The sequence below is a fragment of the Sprattus sprattus genome (genome assembly GCF_963457725.1).
Source record: "Sprattus sprattus genome assembly, chromosome: 12".
Taxonomy (NCBI): Eukaryota; Metazoa; Chordata; class Actinopteri; order Clupeiformes; family Clupeidae; genus Sprattus; species Sprattus sprattus.
This window is the reverse complement of record NC_137910.1, coordinates 26,137,567-26,157,815: the sequence shown is the minus strand read 5'-3', so window position 1 is coordinate 26,157,815 and position 20,249 is coordinate 26,137,567. Positions and strand designations below refer to the sequence as shown.

At 42.4% G+C, this 20,249-nt stretch overlaps 2 protein-coding genes across 5 annotated transcripts in view; both read left to right on the top strand.

Moving 5' to 3' along the window:
• The window catches only part of actn2b (actinin, alpha 2b), a gene marked incomplete at both ends in the record, with an annotated part of 14,554 nt that extends 4,143 nt beyond the window's left edge, over window positions 1-10,411 (top strand). Inside the window, 20 exons of one of the 4 annotated variants that reach the window (XM_080848617.1) lie at window positions 89-208; window positions 293-379; window positions 609-696; window positions 896-974; window positions 2,992-3,073; window positions 4,093-4,178; window positions 4,341-4,433; window positions 4,586-4,816; window positions 4,990-5,137; window positions 5,233-5,383; window positions 6,559-6,667; window positions 6,862-7,002; window positions 7,218-7,400; window positions 7,513-7,647; window positions 7,900-8,079; window positions 8,360-8,506; window positions 9,396-9,473; window positions 9,804-9,869; window positions 9,996-10,154; window positions 10,253-10,411. In XM_080848617.1, the coding sequence (XP_080704743.1) occupies window positions 89-208; window positions 293-379; window positions 609-696; window positions 896-974; window positions 2,992-3,073; window positions 4,093-4,178; window positions 4,341-4,433; window positions 4,586-4,816; window positions 4,990-5,137; window positions 5,233-5,383; window positions 6,559-6,667; window positions 6,862-7,002; window positions 7,218-7,400; window positions 7,513-7,647; window positions 7,900-8,079; window positions 8,360-8,506; window positions 9,396-9,473; window positions 9,804-9,869; window positions 9,996-10,154; window positions 10,253-10,411 (2,522 nt within the window). The remainder of the gene's footprint in view (window positions 1-88; window positions 209-292; window positions 380-608; window positions 697-895; window positions 975-2,991; window positions 3,074-4,092; window positions 4,179-4,340; window positions 4,434-4,585; window positions 4,817-4,989; window positions 5,138-5,232; window positions 5,384-6,558; window positions 6,668-6,861; window positions 7,003-7,217; window positions 7,401-7,512; window positions 7,648-7,899; window positions 8,080-8,359; window positions 8,507-9,395; window positions 9,474-9,803; window positions 9,870-9,995; window positions 10,155-10,252) is intronic. The other 3 variants (XM_080848616.1, XM_080848618.1, XM_080848619.1) reach the window with 3 other exon arrangements.
• Window positions 10,412-13,130: 2,719 nt separating this feature from the next.
• Window positions 13,131-20,249, top strand: part of ryr2b (ryanodine receptor 2b (cardiac)) — a gene marked incomplete at both ends in the record, with an annotated part of 56,955 nt that continues 49,836 nt past the window's right edge. Inside the window, 12 exons of the mRNA XM_080848615.1 lie at window positions 13,131-13,178; window positions 14,919-15,038; window positions 15,286-15,390; window positions 15,531-15,605; window positions 15,746-15,824; window positions 15,995-16,107; window positions 16,220-16,343; window positions 16,836-16,932; window positions 17,056-17,130; window positions 17,246-17,402; window positions 17,597-17,761; window positions 20,048-20,169. Coding sequence (XP_080704741.1) covers window positions 13,131-13,178; window positions 14,919-15,038; window positions 15,286-15,390; window positions 15,531-15,605; window positions 15,746-15,824; window positions 15,995-16,107; window positions 16,220-16,343; window positions 16,836-16,932; window positions 17,056-17,130; window positions 17,246-17,402; window positions 17,597-17,761; window positions 20,048-20,169 — 1,280 coding nt within the window. The remainder of the gene's footprint in view (window positions 13,179-14,918; window positions 15,039-15,285; window positions 15,391-15,530; window positions 15,606-15,745; window positions 15,825-15,994; window positions 16,108-16,219; window positions 16,344-16,835; window positions 16,933-17,055; window positions 17,131-17,245; window positions 17,403-17,596; window positions 17,762-20,047; window positions 20,170-20,249) is intronic.

Sequence of the window (20,249 nt, the reverse complement as noted above, 5' to 3'; positions counted from 1 at the left end):
GCCAGCATGATATTTAAATAATTAAATAATCTTCAGTTTTTTTAGTAGTAGTTTTTTCATAGATTCATATTTTGAATTTGTGTTACAGGTGAAAGGTTACCTAAGCCAGACAGAGGAAAGATGCGTTTCCACAAGATAGCCAATGTAAACAAAGCTTTAGACTTCATCACCAGCAAAGGAGTGAAGCTTGTCTCTATTGGAGCAGAAGGTAGAATGTTTTACTGTACATATAAGGGATAGCTCGTTTGCCACATAATATGAAATATGAACGTCTTGTTCTTTACTCATTCAGAAATTACGGATGGGAATGTAAAGATGACTCTTGGAATGATTTGGACCATCATCCTCCGCTTTGCCATTCAAGACATCTCAGTTGAAGGTAAACAGCACACTAAGATCACAGGGGTGTGTATGAAACCACAGAGTCGAGTATTAAAGGCACACTAACACAACAGAGGTATGTATAAAAGGAAAAGAAATCTGGCAAAGTCAGATGATCCCTTTCACAGTAGGGGACATCACAGTGTAATATTGTGTGCTGTGCTGGCATCCTAATCTGGACCACAGTGTAATATTATGTGCTGTGCTGGCCTTCTCTTCTTCTTCAGAAACCTCTGCCAAGGAGGGGCTTCTTCTGTGGTGCCAAAGAAAGACTGCCCCTTACAGGAATGTCAATGTCCAGAACTTCCATGTCAGGTGAGTTGCTTTTGAGGATTGATTTTATTTTATTTTGAGCCAGCTAGATAATTATTTTAAAGATTACTTATATTCTTAGGTGATTTGAATAACAAATGAATCAGCCTCCATATGAATGTAGGGGTCATGCTCTGATTCCATGTAATAATTGACCCGTGAATGTCACCGTGCTCCTGTGTCTCTGTTGCCGTCGGTGAAGCTGGAAGGATGGGCTGGCATTCTGTGCCCTGATCCACCGGCATCGGCCTGACCTCATCGATTACTCCAAACTCAACAAGGTCAACAGTGTGACCCAGACATTAACCCCAGACAAGGGCTGGATACGGTGAAGTCTTTAGCCAAGGAGGTTTTTATCATGTGCAGAATCGGTCTCAAGGCTTGTGAAATGAATCACCAAGCTTGATGATTGGTGCCGATTTAGCATGTGCTTGAACCTCTAGCTGAAGGCTTTATGCGGATCTGCCTCTGGCTTTTCAGTGTGGCCCCTGCATTAACAACACAGTATGCTTAGTCACCCCTAGACATGAAATATCCTACTAAAATACGTGTTTCCTTTCCCTTTTATTTCGTACATTGTTACGCTTTTTGCCTGGTCACCCTTGCTGATCTGGGGTCAGCTGGAAGGATGGCCTGGCCTTCTGTGCGCTCATTCACAGACACAGACCAGATCTTCTTCACTTTTACAACCTCAAGGTAGCATAAGGCCAATGTAGTTGTTTGTGAGGTTTTTAACATGCAGTGACAGTATCTCCCAATGGTATTTGTTCCAGGGCACTGATTTAATAAATAAGTTCTCTCTGGCGCTGAATGGGTCAAATGTCAGTTCAAATAAAAAGCTTAAAATACTGGGCCTGAACAAATACTTGCAGGAAGTGTTGCTTCATGTAGTAGAGAAATCTTACTTTAGATAGATCATTGGTGCGTAAGTAGACTTATGAGCTGTGTTGGTGAAATGTGCTGTTTGTAGCAATAATTGTGCTGGTGTTGTAGGATAGCATTTAGCATTAGGTTTTTAAATTTCACCAAATGCAGTAGAGATTCAAATACACAAACATTGTGAAAAGATTACCTTCTTGTGTCCATTTCACCTTCATTATGGAGAGAAGTGGTCCTACGGTATTGGGAATTCCCAAAGTCCAAGCAGTCAATGGCATTTATCAGAATAGATTGTGGGAATGACACATTTTTGTAAGAAATGCCTGGATTACTCTAGCTGTTTTGGGAGATACCTCTCCCTGTGTTCCTATATCCCTGTTCAGTTTGTGTTATTTCTGATAATAAATGAACAGTAGAACAGCCAAAGCTAGTGGAAACACTAAACTCCTAAGGTTTACAGCTTTGGATGATGGGATATTTACAGACACATACATACATGCACATACTGTAGACCATCATGTATATAACTAGAGCTAGGAGAAGGAGAGCCTGCTGTATGTAATGGCAAAGGATCTTTTTAATTAGTGATGCCAGGTCAATCAGTTCATCATGCTCTCTGTCTGCACCCTCCCTCCTTCCTTCCTCTCTCTCTCTCTGTCTCTCTCTCTCCCTCTCTCTCACACACACACACAAACATTGTCGGGAAGTTGCATCGCTCTCAGCTGTCCTCTTTGGCTCCAGGTGAGCTTGCCCGCGGTAATCCTGCCATTTCAGCCCGGGCGGAGAGTCTGTTTAAGTAGCACACGTACTACACCCCTGGGTCGTCTGGATCCCCACGCAGCTGCCATTGTCCTGCAAGATGGCTTTTCGCTGCGGGTGTCAGTGGAGCAGCCACAGGAGAATACCAACTGCATGATCTCTGTGCCCCTCTAAAGACCCTGACTCATAGAAGAGCACTGGAGCTCTGCTCCCCGTGAGGAGCAGCTATGTCCTGTCGGTCCAAAAGTGCTTTCAGCCTCACTAGTGACCTATTCTAGACCACATCTTAAAGCTCCACTTAATCTGACCACACAATACTAATTCTCAGAGTCAGACTGTCGGACTATGCCACAGTCATGTGGTCTTTGCATAGTGGAGTATTGTACTCTCAGTGTCACGGTTTTATGTGATGTTTGAAGAGAATGGTTTTGAGGTGTATATGTACGAATATTGTATGGTCCCCTAAGGTTAACGAATGACCTGTAACCTATGGCTTTGGAGATATCACATCTGCCCAATTTCCCCATTTGTATTCCCTCTACTAATAGATCCTGCACATCACAGTGTGCCTCCTGTGAACCCTGCATGATTGTGCTTCTATATTAGTTTCAGTTTTATTCTTTTGTGTCACTCTCATCTGACTCTCAATTCTGTGTTCAGGATGACCCTATGGGAAACCTGAACCTTGCCTTCGACATTGCAGAGAAACACCTGGACATCCCCAAAATGCTGGACGCAGAGGGTAATTGCATCAGATGGTCTTTTTCATATTAACTTCATTTACATTCAAAAGACATAGACACAAAAGCATTTCATTTTCTCTTTAATCAGATTAAAGCTCATTACCATATTGCAATAACTGGGAATTATGACGGCGAAATATTCATTGTTATCTCTTGGAATGGATCGCTTTGGTAATGAAGTTTATCCCCCATAGGTTTGCTTTTATAACTCATTGAATAAAAAAAGTGCGTCTGACTTTAAACGGATGCCCCTGCTCTTGCCTCTCAGACTTAGTGAGCTCTGCCAGACCAGATGAGAGGACAGTCATGACCTATATTTCCAGTTACTATCACACGTTTGCAGGGGCTCAGAAGGTACCATAGATCCCTTGGAGTTGTGAGGGACAGTCTAGCTGCCAGCAGTGTTAGTGGACGTTTTCAGTGACCTGACCTTTGACCTTTTAGGATTAGTTATCCTCAACCTTTGACCTCCCCCCAAACTGCACTGATTATTTATGAATAGATTGAGTTCTAGTTGGAGGATGTGTTGAAAGGATGTTTAGTAGAACCCATCCTCTTTTCAGTTGTAGTTCATTTGAAAATCTTAAATATTTGACCTAAACGATTGTTTCTTACCAGGCTGAAACAAACCGGTTTAGATAAGTTTATTAATCTAAAAGATATAGGATATTGGTAGTCAGTGGCATTGCATGTAATGACAGTTGATGTTATCAACTATGGATTCAAAAACAGTGCCACAATAAGGGTTATTATTTGATATATAGGTTATATATTATTATTATATATACATTATTGGCTATTATATAGTTACCTTAATCCTTTACCATGTCTGACCTGAAATGTCCCAATAGAGTCTGTATTAGCAGCCTCCCTCTAGTCCCACTGCTGGTTTATTCCTATTTCCAATCCCTTTCTCTCTAGCACCTCCTGGTGGCTACTGTGTCCTTTCTTGTGCATTAGTTCTTGCTTCATCCCCTTCCTCAAACATCCCCTCTTCCCTCTTCTCTTCCTTCCCTAGACATTGTGAACACCCCTAAGCCTGATGAGAGAGCTATTATGACCTATGTGTCCTGCTTCTACCATGCCTTTGCTGGTGCAGAGCAGGTACACAGTTGTTAACTGAGTTGTTAACTGTCTTCAAAGTTATATGCTATATTAGCTATGACTGGCTAATTTTGATACTTGGACTAGAAATGTATTACATTTAAGATATTTGGTCACCCCCGCCATCTGCTGTCACATCAGTGTTTTCTCCTTGCTCCTCAGGCTGAGACGGCTGCTAACAGGATCTGCAAAGTTCTGGGTGTCAATCAGGAGAATGAGAAGTTAATGGAGGAATATGAGAGACTGGCCAGTGAGGTCAGTTTGAATAGTAAATTCAGTAACGATACAGAAGTTTGTTTAATTGGTTATACAGTATAATCATACTTGAATAACTATAAATACTTTATCTTAAATATCTTAAATAGAAACATTTGAAATGGTCTCCATCTTTCCTGTCTTTGTGCCAGCTGCTGGAGTGGATCCGACGCACCACCCCGTGGCTTGAGAACCGGGCGCCTGAGAAGACCATGGCTGAGATGCAGAGGAAGCTGGAGGACTTCAGGGACTACCGCAGGCTCCACAAGCCCCCCAAAGTGCAGGAGAAGTGCCAGCTGGAGATCAACTTCAACACGCTGCAGACCAAGCTGCGCATCAGCAACCGCCCCGCATTCATGCCTTCCGAGGGCAAGATGGTGTCGGTGAGCGGGTCTCTGGAGAGGGCCATTAAATTAACAAAACACAGACGTGTTTTCACAATTTCATGCTGTATTACTTGAACTGTTAGAATGCAGAGACATGAAAGTCCTACTAGGTACACAAAGATATTAATACAAAAGTTTGTGTGTGTGTGTGTGTGTGTGTCTATCTGTAGGATATTGCCAGTGCTTGGCAGGGCCTGGAAGGAGCAGAGAAGGGATATGAGGAGTGGCTGCTGACTGAGATCCGTCGCCTGGAACGTCTGGACCACCTGGCGGAGAAATTCCGCCAAAAGGCCACCACACATGAGACCTGGGCCAGTGGTGAGTGTGTATACTTACCCCAGCTCTTAATATGCTTCTGGGCTTCAATTCATCATTCATGTCTCTCTCTCTCTCTGTGTTTGTGTGTAATGTAGGTAAAGAGGAGATTCTGACCAGTAAGGATTATGAATCGGCTACTCTGACTGAGCTGAGGGCGATGCTACGGAAACATGAGGCATTTGAGAGTGACCTGGCAGCCCATCAGGACAGAGTGGAGCAGATCGCTGCCATCGCACAGGAGCTGAAGTACTACATTACCCATAACTCCCTTTGGCCCTTTCTTAAAACATTTGCAATGTCTCAGGAGGAAAGCATGTGTCAGTCTTTGTTGACTCCTTTCCATCTCGCACACTATTTAACATAAGAACAAGAGGGTACAATCAGAGAGAGACATGCTGTTGGAGACATTGAATTGCCTCTACCATCTGGAGTTCATAAAACCCTATTGTGTTCATAACAGTATGCACACCAGGTGAAGAGGCCATGAGAATTGTGATATGGCTCTATGAACTTTCATAATTCGTTCCAGATCCCCCACTTTCATTTCTCAGAAGCTAGCGGCTTCGCTCATAAAGCATCTGTTCCGTGTTCTCTATTAACACGCGAAGCATGTGGTCGTATTATAGCCAAATGTGAAGTTTCTCACTGAAGAGAGGCCTGCTCTTCGTCATGTGATGGGCTCCTCTGCTGCCATAAATAGACATTAACAAGTGTCCCCCGAGCTCTTGTTATCAGTCCTCTGCCCTTCAGGCCTGTGCCATCTGACCTTTCCCCTCCTCCCTCATATACAGTACAGGCCCAACAGACACAATTCCTGACATTCCTCTAATGCCTCTTTTATCACTTCAGAGGCCTGGGGTGTGTTGCTTTTTACATGGCCCTACGTGTGGATGAGTGTTTTTGTTTGTCACAACCAGTATATTGAACGTATCATGTCAATATTTTTCCACAAATGCTGGTAATAAATGTCCCTTACTGTGATTTAAATGTACGGTATGTTACAACAGTACTCTTTGCCACCAAGTGATGAATTGCAAAACCTCTAGCCCACTCATGATCTATTGTTTAAATACTGGCACTTTTCTACGCAGTGATATTCAATAAAACGTATCTAGCCCATTATTGGTGCTCCGACTCCTTAACCTTCTGCAGTTGTTAGACATAATGCGTGTCAGTTCTGAAGTGGACAAATCCTCACTTATCATCCATTTTGTCCGTGACTGCACTTCCTAATTAAGTGCGCGAGTATCAGCTTTTGAAGAGGAAGAATGCTAAGTAGTTTTTCTTCAAACCCAAATGAGATAAACAGGCAATCAGCAAGTTATGGTTCCCCTTCTAATGATTTTACTCAATGATGACTGACAGGGACAGAGGCACGCAGTGGTGGATAATAATAACGTCTGATTGGTCTATCTCTTTAGTGAGCTGGATTACCATGATGTTGCTGCTGTCAATCAGAGGTGTCAGAGCATCTGTGATTTATGGGACCAGCTGGGCACTCTCACCCAGAAGAGGCGGGAGGCTCTGGAGGTGAGAGGAGAGCGAACAAGTGTGTGTATGTTTGTCTTTGTGTGTTTGTGTGTGTGCATATGTGTCTCCATGTGTGTTTGTGTCAGAGTGAAATAGAGAGAGAGAGAAGGATAAAAGGAGAGAGAGATTGCTTACCATTGTATCCAACTGATATCCACCTGATTGTTGTGGTGTTCTGTTCTGCTGTGGTCCAGAGGACAGAGAAGCTTCTGGAGACAGTGGACCAGCTGTTTCTGGAGTATGCTAAGAGATCAGCTCCATTTAACAACTGGATGGAGGGAGCCATGGAGGACCTGCAGGACATGTTTATTGTGCATACCATCGAAGAAGTCCAGGTGACCACACACACACACACACATATATATACTACATACACACACACACACACACACACATATATACGACACACATACACACACACACATACACATACATACATACAGTATACGCATACACACACTCATACACAAATAAGACATAATTACTACTTGCGTGGCTATGTATTATCTCCTTTCTCAACCTTCTCTCCTCTCCTCCCCACTGGTGACAGACCCTGATTGCCGCCCATGAGCAGTTTAAAGCTACTCTACCTGAGGCAGATGGAGAGAGACAGGCCATCCTGGGCATCCAGAACGAAGTGCATAAAATCTGCCAGAGCTACAGCGTGCGTGCCAACCTCACCAACCCGTACAGCTCCATCACCACCGAGGAGCTCATGGCCAAGTGGGACAAGGTCAGGGATTCCCTCGAAGGCAGCTTGCCTCTGGCACCAACATTACTTCACCTCAATGACAGAGGGGTTCAGATGAATGGAGAATCACACGTGTGTGTGTCTGCTGTTGTAGGTTAAGAAGCTTGTTCCTCAGAGAGACGGCTCTCTTCAGGAGGAGCTGGCCAGGCAGCATGCCAACGAGAGGCTGAGACGGCAGTTTGCTGCCCAGGCTAACCTGATTGGACCCTGGATCCAAACCCGGATGGAGGTCTAAAACTTTTAAACTCCTAAGCTGTACTATGTCTCACAGTAATGTAGTAGAGTGTAAAACAAAGTCGAACAACTGTCATTTGTAATACAACTGTAATATTACTATCACTGCGATGTCAAACATATGTCACTGCATAATAGAAAATAACATTAGCTGTGTGTGGCCATCCATGTTCATGCACTCATCAAGTAAAGAGTTGTCAGTGAGGACCAGGAGGCCAACTTTGGTATATTTCTGTGTTTCATTTAGGAAATTGGCCGCTGTGCACTGGAGATGGTTGGTACTCTGGAGGACCAGATGACCCAGCTGAAGCAGATAGAGCATGTTATCGTCACATACAAGCCCAACGTCGACAAGCTGGAGGGAGACCACCAACTCATCCAAGAGTCCCTGATCTTTGACAACAAGCACACCAACTATACAATGGAGGTACACTGTGAACAGAAACCATGTAAACCCTTAATAATATTGCATTTTATTTGTAACACACTCTTCATTCAAAATAATCTCAGAGTGCCAACATAGTAGAAACAAACTATTATAATAAAATAAAAATGAAATAAAACAAGTAAACATAAGCATAATAGAAAACTTGAGCAGTGTCACAGTTACGAACACAATAAAGGGAACGTATGATTGCAGGAGGTTAATGTTTGCAGCTTCAGTCAATGACCTGAATGTTTTCTCTTTGTCTCCTTGGTAACCACAGCACATTCGGGTGGGCTGGGAGCTGCTCCTCACCACTGTTGCTCGCACCATTAACGAGATCGAGACTCAGATCCTGACCCGAGACGCCAAGGGCATCAGCCAAGAACAGATGCATGAGTTCCGCTCCTCCTTCAACCACTTTGACCGGGTACAGTGTTCATGGCCAGCCCTCAGACCTGCACCCCACTCAGTGTTCATGGCCAGGTCTCAGACCTGCACCCCACTCAGTGTTCATGGCCAGCCCTCAGACCTGCACCCCACTCAGTGTTCATGGGCCAGCCCTCAGACCTGCACCCCACTCAGTGTTCATGGACAGGTCTCAGACCTGCACCCCACTCAGTGTTCATGGGCCAGCCCTCAGACCTGCACCCCACTCAGTGTTCATGGCCAGCCCTCAGACCTGCACCCCACTCAGTGTTCATGGGCCAGCCCTAAGACCTGCACCCCACTCAGTGTTCATGGACAGGTCTCAGACCTGCACCCCACTCAGTGTTCATGGGCCAGCCCTCAGACCTGCACCCCACTCAGTGTTCATGGCCAGCCCTCAGACCTGCACCCCACTCAGTGTTCATGGCCAGGTCTCAGACCTGCACCCCACTCAGTGTTCATGGCCAGGTCTCAGACCTGCACCCCACTCAGTTGGGTCCTTTACTAAAAGACAGCTTCATCACCTTTGTACTAACTAGACTAAAAACAGTATTGAAACCTTAACCAATTCGGATGTAACTGCATATAATGCATGATATATTACTCTAATTTTTTTCATGCCACCAGAAGCCACACAAGGACAGAATGGTAATTATTTAAATTAAAAAATGGACTTTAAAAATGTGTGCTTTAGATTTGGAGTCACAATGATAGAACATCAATTATGTTTATTTAACGCATTTGTTTTTAGCTGAGAAAATATTAGACATTTATCAATCATGTGCTAGAGGCACATCTGCACTCCCTCCTGGTGCTTTTATCTAGTTGGTAGTTAAGTGCATTTCATTATCTGCTCATCAAATGTGTGTGCATGTGTCACTTGGCCTCAGAAGGAGCGTGGTAGACTGCGTCCTGATGAGTTTAAAGCCTGTCTCATCAGCCTGGGTCACGTGGGAAATGAGAAACAGGTACTCACCGCTACTGATCCCAGCCTAATCTGTGTCAGTCCCAGTGTGTTGGTGCTGTTTAGTGCTGGAGTGTAGACCTCCAAGAAAAACCTGCTAAAGAGTGTCTTTCCTCTTTTTTGTGTCTGTGTGTATGTGCGTCCTGTGTCTGTGCATTTGTGTATGTGCGTCCTATGTATGTGCATTTGTGTATGTGCGTCCTGTGTATGTGTTAGGTGCCACTTCCTCCTCCACCTGGCTTCCTCTCCCACTGGACATCTTATCTCCACCCCTATTTCCTGTTTCCTTCCCCTATCCCACTCCCCTCTTGATCCCCTGCCTCTCCCCCTATAGAAGAAGAATGGTGCCATGGACACTGATGACTTTAGAGCCTGCTTGATCTCTATGGGCTATGACTTGGTAGGATCAGACCAGTAAAACAGTGTGTGCTGTTACTTTAAGTAGTGCTGAATCACTGCCATAATTAAATCTTAACACTACTCTCCTTCATCGTTTCCCTATCTTCTGACTTTGAACCCTGTCCAGGGTGAGGTGGAGTTTGCTCGGATCATGATGCTGGTGGACCCCAATGCCTTGGGGCTGGTGTCCTTCCAATCCTTCATTGACTTCATGACCAGAGAGACGGCTGACACTGATACAGCTGAGCAGGTTGTGGCGTCCTTCAGGATCCTGGCTGCTGACAAGGTGTGTTCTAAAATACTTTTACATTTACATCTACATTTACAGTTTTTTTTAATTAGGCAGAAAGTAAACACTTACCTTCTTTTTGGGCCCCCACACAGCCTTACATCCTGCTGGACGAGCTGCGGAGGGAGTTGCCCCCTGACCAGGCAGAGTACTGCATCATGAGGATGCCCCCCTACGGGGGGTCGGGTGGGGTCCCCGGTGCCCTCGACTACACTGCCTTCTCCACTGCCCTCTATGGAGAGAGTGACCTTTAACCTCTGGCACCTTTAACTCCTTCACCCTGTCCCTATCAGCCCCTTCCAGCCCCATAAATGCTCCTCTTCCCTTTAGAGGCCTGTCAGCATTTGACTACGTTATCTGAAATAGCAGATGCACCTAGGTTCATGAATAGTTTACTTTAATTCTCATTATTATCCACTGTGTTATTACTACGGATTGAAGTTATGCATATAATTTGTGTGCAGTACCCAGGTTAATCTCATTTCCCTAGGCCTATGAAACATAGTCATCTTTACATCTCAGTAGAGTAATAGCTATGTTTTTTTTATATTACATTACTCTGGAGGACACACCTTGATAGAACTGATCTATGCATACAGAGTAGTAGATTATGCTCTTTGAACTCATACAGTACAAACAAAGATTCATTTTCACAAATCACCACCCAGTGCCTCTGAGATCATCTTAGATCTTTTGCAGAAGATGCATCTAAATGAATGTATCTCAGAATGTGGAAGTCTTGCATGCACCTCAGTTTAAATGTAATGAGTTGCTAGATAATTTTGTGTTCTGAAAAGCGTTTGACAATTTGACAGTATACACCAGGGGATTACATGTTATGATGGAAAATGCCTCCCTAACAGCAGTTCTGTATCTGTATCTGCCTTTTAGGACAACAGAAATATATAAACTAGAATTTCACAGAACTCAAACACATATGTCCTGATGTAAATTGTCTGTAAACCATTGTGGTGAATCTGCTAGCATCTCCAGAGTGTCCATAATATATTAATTGCATTTAGTCTTTACTTATTTACACACATTTGGCTTCTTGTACGCAGCTTCATGTCAAAGATCCACTATGCAACATATTCACTGTTCTACAACACTCCTGTGCCAACTCTAAACCTTAGAATGAATACCAAATTATTACTCATGTTTGGGCTAATTCAGTAGCATTGGAATCTTGCTTTCTGGAACTGGTTAGCTGAAGCGTATGTTTCGGCAGTAAGTGTGTTTTACAACAATTTAGGAAGACAAATTGTTTAGTTTTTTCCTTCAGTCTGTCTGTTAAACTAGACAATGGCAGTGCTTTTAAAAATCAAGAACTGCTCTGAACTATTTGGTTTTATTTTATGTGTAATTATGAAGCTGCTATTGATATCCTGTGTCATTTAAATGTTACCATATTGCATAAAGCAGCTGTTAAAAAAACCAACATACATTTTAAAGGAAATGTATTTAAGATAAGAGTTTTAGGAAATGCATCCTGGGTAGTTCACTCTGTAAACTGCACATTTGTCACCCCCACCCTATCTATTAGCAAGAGTAATGCCATCATGAGACCATCATAACAAACATTTGTACTTTTTCCTTCCTATCGCCTTTTATCCAATAAAGCCCTTATGCTATGACTTTTTCTTACTGGAAATCAAATCCTTTGACTCGACAGCCATAATGTCATAACCATAACCATAAGGTTACCTAAAGTAACTCTATGCAACAATTTGACACTTTTTGAGGTAGGCTATGGTTTTATAGACAACTAGTTTTGGTACCATCCTCAAATTCATTTTGATAGCATATGGTCCTGTGAAGGACAGATAAACACCTGTGTCTTTCCCATTAGCCAACCAAGATATGTAGTTCTGTATGACGGGCTGGACTTGCAAAAATGGGAAAAAAGCTTCACAGCATGACGTTGTCAGCTATACTGCCAAAAGACTAAAGTTAGTGTGTTGGCAAGCTTCTATCAGTGTCAGCTGGGCTATTGGTGGTGTTTGCATGACTTTTAGGTATTTAGCTTGCTAGTTTGGGTTCAGAACCTCTGCGTGGCACGAAATGAGCCAAGACTCTTAAACATGTTAATAGCATCCAGCGAACGCCACTAGTTTTAGCGCTCTTTTTAACGCCCAAAGTATCAAATAATGATGCAAATGTGCTAATATGGTGAAGTAAAGATCATAAAGATTGTCTTATCCAGAATATTTCAATTTTGATGCCCTAATGTTGCACTGGGTGCCTTTAAACCAGGAATCAGAGATTTAAAAATCTAATTACGTGTGCGGTTTGCAATACTCTGTATTCTGATGGAGATGGAGAATAATCTGAGATACCAAATTTCAAGATAACTTTAACAGCTATGTACAGACAGCAGTGCTCGACTAAACACATTAAGTAAAGGCTCTATTCAGTGGGGTTAGCTGGCTGGACTGAAAGAGATTCACTCTAATTTAGTAGATTAAAGCTGATCCACACTCTGCTCCAAGAACTAAAGCAGGATTTCTAGTTGACATAAACCAATTGGTAAACTCATCACAACAGACTGGTCTGCAGGTATGTTTCCTCACTTCTGAAGGCCCGGGTCAATCGAAGTAAGAAAATAGATTTAGCAGGATATGCCCAGGCCAGCCAGAAAGTGAAAAATAGCTTTTCTTCTAAAACGGTAATAACAGTTTAGCATTCAGTTGCTCCAAAATTAACACCTCGTGGAATTCACATTTGTTTGTTAGATAGACTACAGGAAGGAATACGTGACCAAGAAATGTTGAGGTTCCCAGCCCTGAAATGCAGACGGCACATTGGGACATTTTATAACTTCACCACACTCAGTACTTGCTTTGACCGCAGAGTGGCGCAGCATAGCATAGCCTACTGTGAGGCTGATGCCTACATGCGCACAAGTAGCCTGCACCTGTCGCCAGTTCAAAACAACTATTACCTGTTCGCTCTAGCAAGGCGAAGCACTTCAGCATGACCGAACCGGGAGAGGTAGAGGATGAAATTCAGTTTCTACGAACGGTGAGTTGAAAACGCGGTGGATAGGAACCAGGCAGTTTAGGCAAACTCTGAAGCCGTTTTAAAAAAACTATGTATTCAGTGACTTGGCTGTATAGGCTAAATTAACAAGATGTCTCAGATGCAGGAAGGTTAATTCAGTAACGTTAAAAAAAAAACTAAACTCATCTAACACCATGTAGGCCTACGCAAGTCCTGTGAAATAATTGAACCACAATTTCTAATTTGCTGTCTGAAAATCTTGCAATTAGACAGCGTTTGACTTTGTTACATGTAGGCCCAATCTACTTGTCTTGATAGAATGAATAAGGATACATTATTGATAAATAAACATTACACCGGTGTATTCTTCTGCAGTGCTTATTTTATCAAATTAATGAATGTTAGGACGAAGGATAAATATTTATTTCACAAAACCTCATTAACAAAAGAATGAACTTTTAGACGCTAACGACTCTACAACTCTCTTGTTTAAAGCGTTATCCCATGAGTCATTACTGTACGTTTTAAATGTAATTTTTATGTAATACAATGTGTCATTAGGCCAACGGTCCATCCAGCACCAGCTGGTTTCTATTTTAACAATCGTTATCAGTTCTGGGAAGACTGTTGCCTGTCATTCTTGCTCTGTTAGTGCTGTTGGCTGTCAGCTCAGTATCTCCAGCTTTGAGATAAGGGCCTGGGCAACATGAGGTGTTGCCTGATGTTTAGTTTAGGGTCAGTCACAGGGAGGGAGAACACAGTGGATCAGTCACATGAAGGGGCATACTTCCAATGAATAGACCAAAACTTTGGAAATGTGATTCATTTAAGTCTTTTGTCAGTGTTTGGCTATAAATGTTACAGTAGGCTACGCCAGAGCATAGCTAATTGTATGAAGTGATGAAGGACAGTTTATGTTGGGTTGGGGTTTCCGCCAAGATAAGGCAGAGAATGATAGATAGCCTATGTATGCTCCCTGAATGACAGTAGAGGTGATTCGCGTCAACATCACCTCTTAAGTGCTCGTCTGTCAGAGTTCCAAATGAGGTATAAACTGAGATTTCTGTCAAGCCACAGCGCTGCAGGCTACATATAAGTACACTGACTGCCAAAACCAACTATCCTTGAGCGTGTGTGTGTGTGTGTGAGAGAGAGAGTTAGATAGATAGGGTGTGAATGTGTGAGCGTGAGAGGGAGAGACAGAGAGTGCACTGTGTGATTTTAAGGTCACCAATCTAATGACACTGCTTAACTGATCTTTGTCTGACAGACTTAAAATAACCTCAGATTTCCTCCATACATGGGTGTAGAGATTTGGTTTAATAGTGACACTATTTGATGTTGTTTATTTTTGGCTATCATAAGGAAAGGGAGCATTTAAATGGTTTGAAAACCGAGTCACAGCTGACCGCATTGTTCAGGATAATTGGTTTTAAATGTTTCACTGCCAGTATTTTCACTCCGGGTCAAGGAACTCTGTCTCCGGGAGCACGCCTGGTAGTTTTCAAGGGGAGGTTGACCAAATGTTTCAGTAAACTGTGCAACAGTCCCCTGTATGAATAACTTCTAGTTGCTGTTATAGAATATAATTGACTTATTAAGACACAACAAATTGTATGTAACTCTGTATCTTAACACAACTACTCAGCCCTTGTTACCGTGTCCTGCAGAGTACAATGAAATAGCTCTGGGTATACAATACCTCTACACATTTCTATTTTCTCATCCCTCTTTGTCTGTGTGTCACATTATTGTGTGCAGAATGATGAGCTTGTGTTGCGGTGCTCCCTCGCCGCTCAGCAGAGGCAGCAGAAGTTCTGTCTGGCTGCTGAGGGCTTTGGATGGAGGCTCTGCTTTCTGGAGACCACATCCAACTCTAAAGTGAGATTCTCAACAGCAAACTAACATTCACATTCAACCCTAGAACAGGGCCCGTATCACTAACACTACAGCTTCCAATTCTCATGATTTACATGTGAAATATTTACATATCTACGACTTAGACTTAGAGTTAATGGCATTAAATATTAAGTGCAGTGAACGTGACTAAGTATCTGTAATTAAATTAACGATGGTAATTGCATCATGATTGAGGTTATTGTTCCTCAGAGATATGTTTTTTTTCCAGAATGTTCCAGTGGACCTGTCCATCTGTGTGTTTGTACTGGCCCAGTGTCTCTCAGTTCGTGCCCTGCAGGAAATGCTTTCCAAACAGTGCGAGCAGCAAACAGGGGTACGAGACATACTTTTCTATCATTACCACAGAGAACTGTTTGCAGATCCTTGTTTTTACATGTCAAATCATATGCATTCTGTTGGAAAATGATACCCTGAGAAAGAGCCAGTGTTTATGCATTTATCTTTTGTCCCAAGGCGGTTGAGATGGGAAGTCACCGCACTCTCCTCTATGGCCAAGCAGTGCTGCTCCGCCATGCCTACAGTGGAATGGTGAGACATCTTGGAGCCATCTCTTGAGAGTTCTCATATCGGAGCGCATTTGAAATGATGCACAGTGGCTTGGATTGACAGTCTGAGATGCCATTCTACTAACGTGCTCAGAATGAATACTAATATATTTTTTCCTGCAGTACCTATGCTGTTTGTCCACAACCTGCTCCTCCACTGATAAGCTGGCATTTGACGTAGGGTTGCAAGAGGAAATAATAGGTATGCTATATTGGGACAATACCATTTTTTCTCTGATAGAAAAAATAGTTTATAGGATTTATAGGATTATTTTCAACCTAATTTCTTCAAACCATAGCCTAAGACATACAGCAGACATTGACAGTGAAGTGTGGTTGGGGAGTAAAAGTGGGTTTTTCCCTTGTCTCCAGGCGAGGCGTGTTGGTGGACTGTGCAACCTGCCTCCAAGCAAAGATCCGAGGGAGAGAAAGTTCGAGTTGGGGATGACTTAATATTTGTCAGTGTGTCCTCAGAGCGATACCTGGTAAGTATTAACCATCAGGGAATGATGACCATTAATGTTCAGATCAGGAAATGTTGAATGATTTAGTACTAAGCGTTAGGCTTTTCAACGCAATTTTTAATCTCCTCCCCAGCATTTGTCCCTGAGTAACTGTAATAGTTCAGGGGATGAGGGCGGGGGCCTGAGGGTGGATGCTGCCTTTCAGCAGACTCTGTGGAGTGTTGCCTCCATCTCCTCTGGAAGCGGAGTGGCTCAAGGTAAGTGACCTCGTGACCCCGTGACCCCATGACTACCTCATCAGTCAGATGGAGAGAATGCCAAGAGTATGCAAAGGTGGCTTCTTTGAAGAATCTCAAATATTAAATGTATTCTTATGTATAACACTTTTTTGTTTACTACATTATTCTATATGTGTTCTTTCCTAATTGTTCTGTCTTCAGTAATATCTACAATGTAGGAAATAATACAAAATTAAGAAAAAACATTTAATGAGAAGGTGTGTCCAAACTTTTTTCTGGTGCTGTGGCTTTATTCACATTCCGATCTTTTTGTAAACTTTTGGTGTTGGGCTCTGAAATGTGGCCTGAGCACATATCTGGAGTACATTTGCAGAAAAACTAAGGGGGTTAAGTTTCATTCGCCATTTGGCATGGTATGACCCAATGAGTAAATGGCTTTTTGTCAAGGATTCCCATCTCTATTGAATGGTTGAATAGTTCGATCAACTCGCTATGTGTGCTTCCTTTTAGGGTTCCTGAAGGGAGGGGACACGTTTTGCCTGTTGCACGGACACACTGATGAATGTTTGACCGTTCCACCTGTGGACCATGGAGAAGAAGAGCGGAGGTCTGCTCACATCCCCGTCTCTCAATCTAAACTCACAGCATCTTTGTGTGTGATATGATCATAAGACTAATCTAATAACCCTCTTATTCTTTTCTGTGCCCTCTCTCTTTATCTCTCTCTCAGGTCGGTGTACTTTGAAGGAGGTTCTGTTTCATCGCAGGCCGGTTCTCTGTGGAGGCTGGAGACCATGCGTGTGGCGTAAGAACCTCAGCACGAATGCAGCTGTGAACAAAACCTGTTTGCTCATGATTTGCTGTCATGTATGGTGTTATTATTATTATTATTATTGCAGTGAGTCTTTTGCTGTCATCAGATGGAGTGGGAGTCACACCCAGTGGGGTCAGCTGTTCCGTCTGCGGCATGTCACCACGGGGATGTACCTCGGCCTCATGCAGGAGAAGGGACTGAGACTGATAGAGAGGGAGAAAGCTGATGCCAAATCCACCGCTTTCTGCTTCCGCTCCTCAAAGGTAAGGTAGCCTGCCTGCCCGCAACAAAGTGCACAATACAAACCCTGCACACCCAATGTATTAGTCAGTGGCTTATGTAATAGCCTGTAATCATGTTACTGTGACTCAGTAATAGACCATAAGGGTCTTAATGGTCTTGGTTATTGTAAGGTTAACAGTTTTCGTATCCCTTGATGCATGATTCCCTACTGTAGGAGAAGCTTGACATTGTCCAGAAGAAGGATGTAGATGGTATGGGTACCCCAGAGATAAAGTATGGAGACTCCGTCTGCTTCATTCAGCACCTGGGCAGTGGTCTTTGGCTGACTTACCAGACTGGTCATGGGAAGAGTGGGAGAATGGCCGGGGCGCCACGCCAGGTAATCCTCACAGCAGGATGAAGAGCAGGCTTGTGAGACGGACATTATTATTGTTCATATTATTATTCATAATAGTAATATTATAATTACAGTGCATGAAATGCCCTGTATTGTTATTCCTAGGCTTCTTCTTCTTCTTCTTCTTCTTCTTCTTGTTCTTGTTACCTTTTTCTGCGATTAATTCAGCTCAAACCGCTTAACTTAGAAACTTCGTTCAAACTTTGCCGCGTAGGTCTTGTAAAGGACACTTATGCTATGTATTTTTCACTTTTCTTAACTTTATACTTTTTAAAATATTAAAGAAAAACGAATATAAATTTCTCCCATTGACTTACATTGGGCCATTATGACATCATGATAGGGTCTTTAAACTGGCTTGCACCTGTGCTTCACTGACACCTGCGCCAAATCCAAGGAACCTCTTCTCTCTGTCCCTCTCAATTTAACTGTAACTAGGAACATTGAGACACCTTCCATTCTCTACTTTTTTTTCACTCCATCTCTCCATCTTTCTCTCTATCCCTCTCAGTCTACTTTCTCTCACACTCAATCTTTCTACTTCACTCCATTTTTATCTCCTTTTTTCAATATTTTCACTCTCTCTTTATCCAGGGCCACTCTTGTTCACTCTTCTTTCCTTCTTCCACTCTTCTTGCCTTTCTTCTTTCCGTCTTTCACTCTTCTTTCCTTCTTCCACTCTTCTTCCCTTCTTCACTCTTCTTTCCTTTCTTTTTTCCTTCTTCCACTCTTTCCTTCTTCCACTCTTCTTTCCTTTCTTCGTTCCTTCTTCTTTCTTTTCTTTCTTAACTTTTGCATTTCATGCACTGGTATTTCCTTCAGGAAATGCATTTTCTAGTTATAACTACTACTAATACTTTTATATATATATTAGGGCTGGGCAAGTTAACGCGTTAATCTTGCGTTAATCCATCAATCATTTCACGCCGACAATTATTTTAACGCACGTTAACGCAGGTTTTATTATTTATTTTATTATTCTAAAAGTCTGTTGCTCACAGACTTTTATTTTGAAAAAGTTTGCCGGTGACTGCTGTGGTAAAACACTATGGTTAAACATGGAGACAGGTACGGAGATTTTACATGGGCATTTTCAATTTAAAGTTCTTAAAGACGGTCACCATCACACGGAGAATACACGAGTTGTATGAAGAGGAGAGGACTGCAAAAGTGGCGGTTCGTTTCTGCAGATGCTCTTTATTATGTCCAGGGTAGAATTCCATCTGGTTTGAACGTCTTGCATAAGCGACTCCTTCTTCTGTCCATGTGCAACTTGTTGTTGCTCTAATTCTGCTACACTTGCTGGACTGTGTTTTAAGTGCCCCACAACCTTTATGCACTTGGCCAGGACATTGTCAAACGCACTGTTGTGCAGAGATACTGTGACAGAACGCTGGAGACTGTGCGCGAAGTTTGCTGTTGGTTGAGTTAATCTGATTGAACTGTCAATCTTGTTCATAGCCTTCTGTAGGACTTTACAAATGGAAGAGCTATGCTAGAAAATAAAAAATGTCTTTACAATTAAATACACCTTCCTTCTATGTTTCTGGTTTACATAAATGTAATCACATTTTTGGTGCTTCACCACACTCTAACATAATACAGTGGCAATAAGCTTTAGTTTTGTGTTTGATACAATTGTTTAAATTGAAATTAACACAAATTATTTATTTTATTTAACTGCTACTATATAAAAATGCTGATGTTAAGTGTTTGTTTGCACAACCAATGTAATGGCACTTTAGTTCATATGGCAGTACATTTAATATGTCGCTATACACTACTTTTTAATTCATTTTTGGAATTTGCGTATAAAAATGCGATTAATCAGGGAAATAATGCGATTAATCGCGATTAAAAATTGTAATCGTTGCCCAGCCCTAATATATATATATATATAATATATATATATATATATATATATATATATATATATAATATATACCATTACACACACAAGACATTCCAACTAACTGTCCAACCTATTTATTGATTTAATTATTGATTATAATAAATAATTATAACCTCGTAAGATGATGCAAAACTGCCTGGCCTTATTTTCATACCTGGAGACCTGGTGGAGGGGTGTAGTATAGGCTAAGGAAGAACCCATTACATTTTAGAGCATATACAAATCATGGGGAGATCCACAAAATATAAAATCACTTTCGTTAACATTGTGAGATAAGGAATTTGGCCTTGGCGGAGATCTGCACTCTCTGAGTGTCCTTCTAGTTCTTTCTATGACACTTACTCTTTTTTTCTCAGGCCATTTTGCACCTGGAGGGCCACATGGATGACGGTCTGACTCTGTCCCGCTCTCAGACGGAGGAGTCCAGAGCTGCTCAGATTATAAGAAGCTCTGTCCTCCTATTCTCACACTTCATCAGGTAACCTACAGCTCTGTCCTCCTATTCTCACACTTCATCAGGTAACCTACAGCTCTGTCCTCCTATTCTCACACTTCATC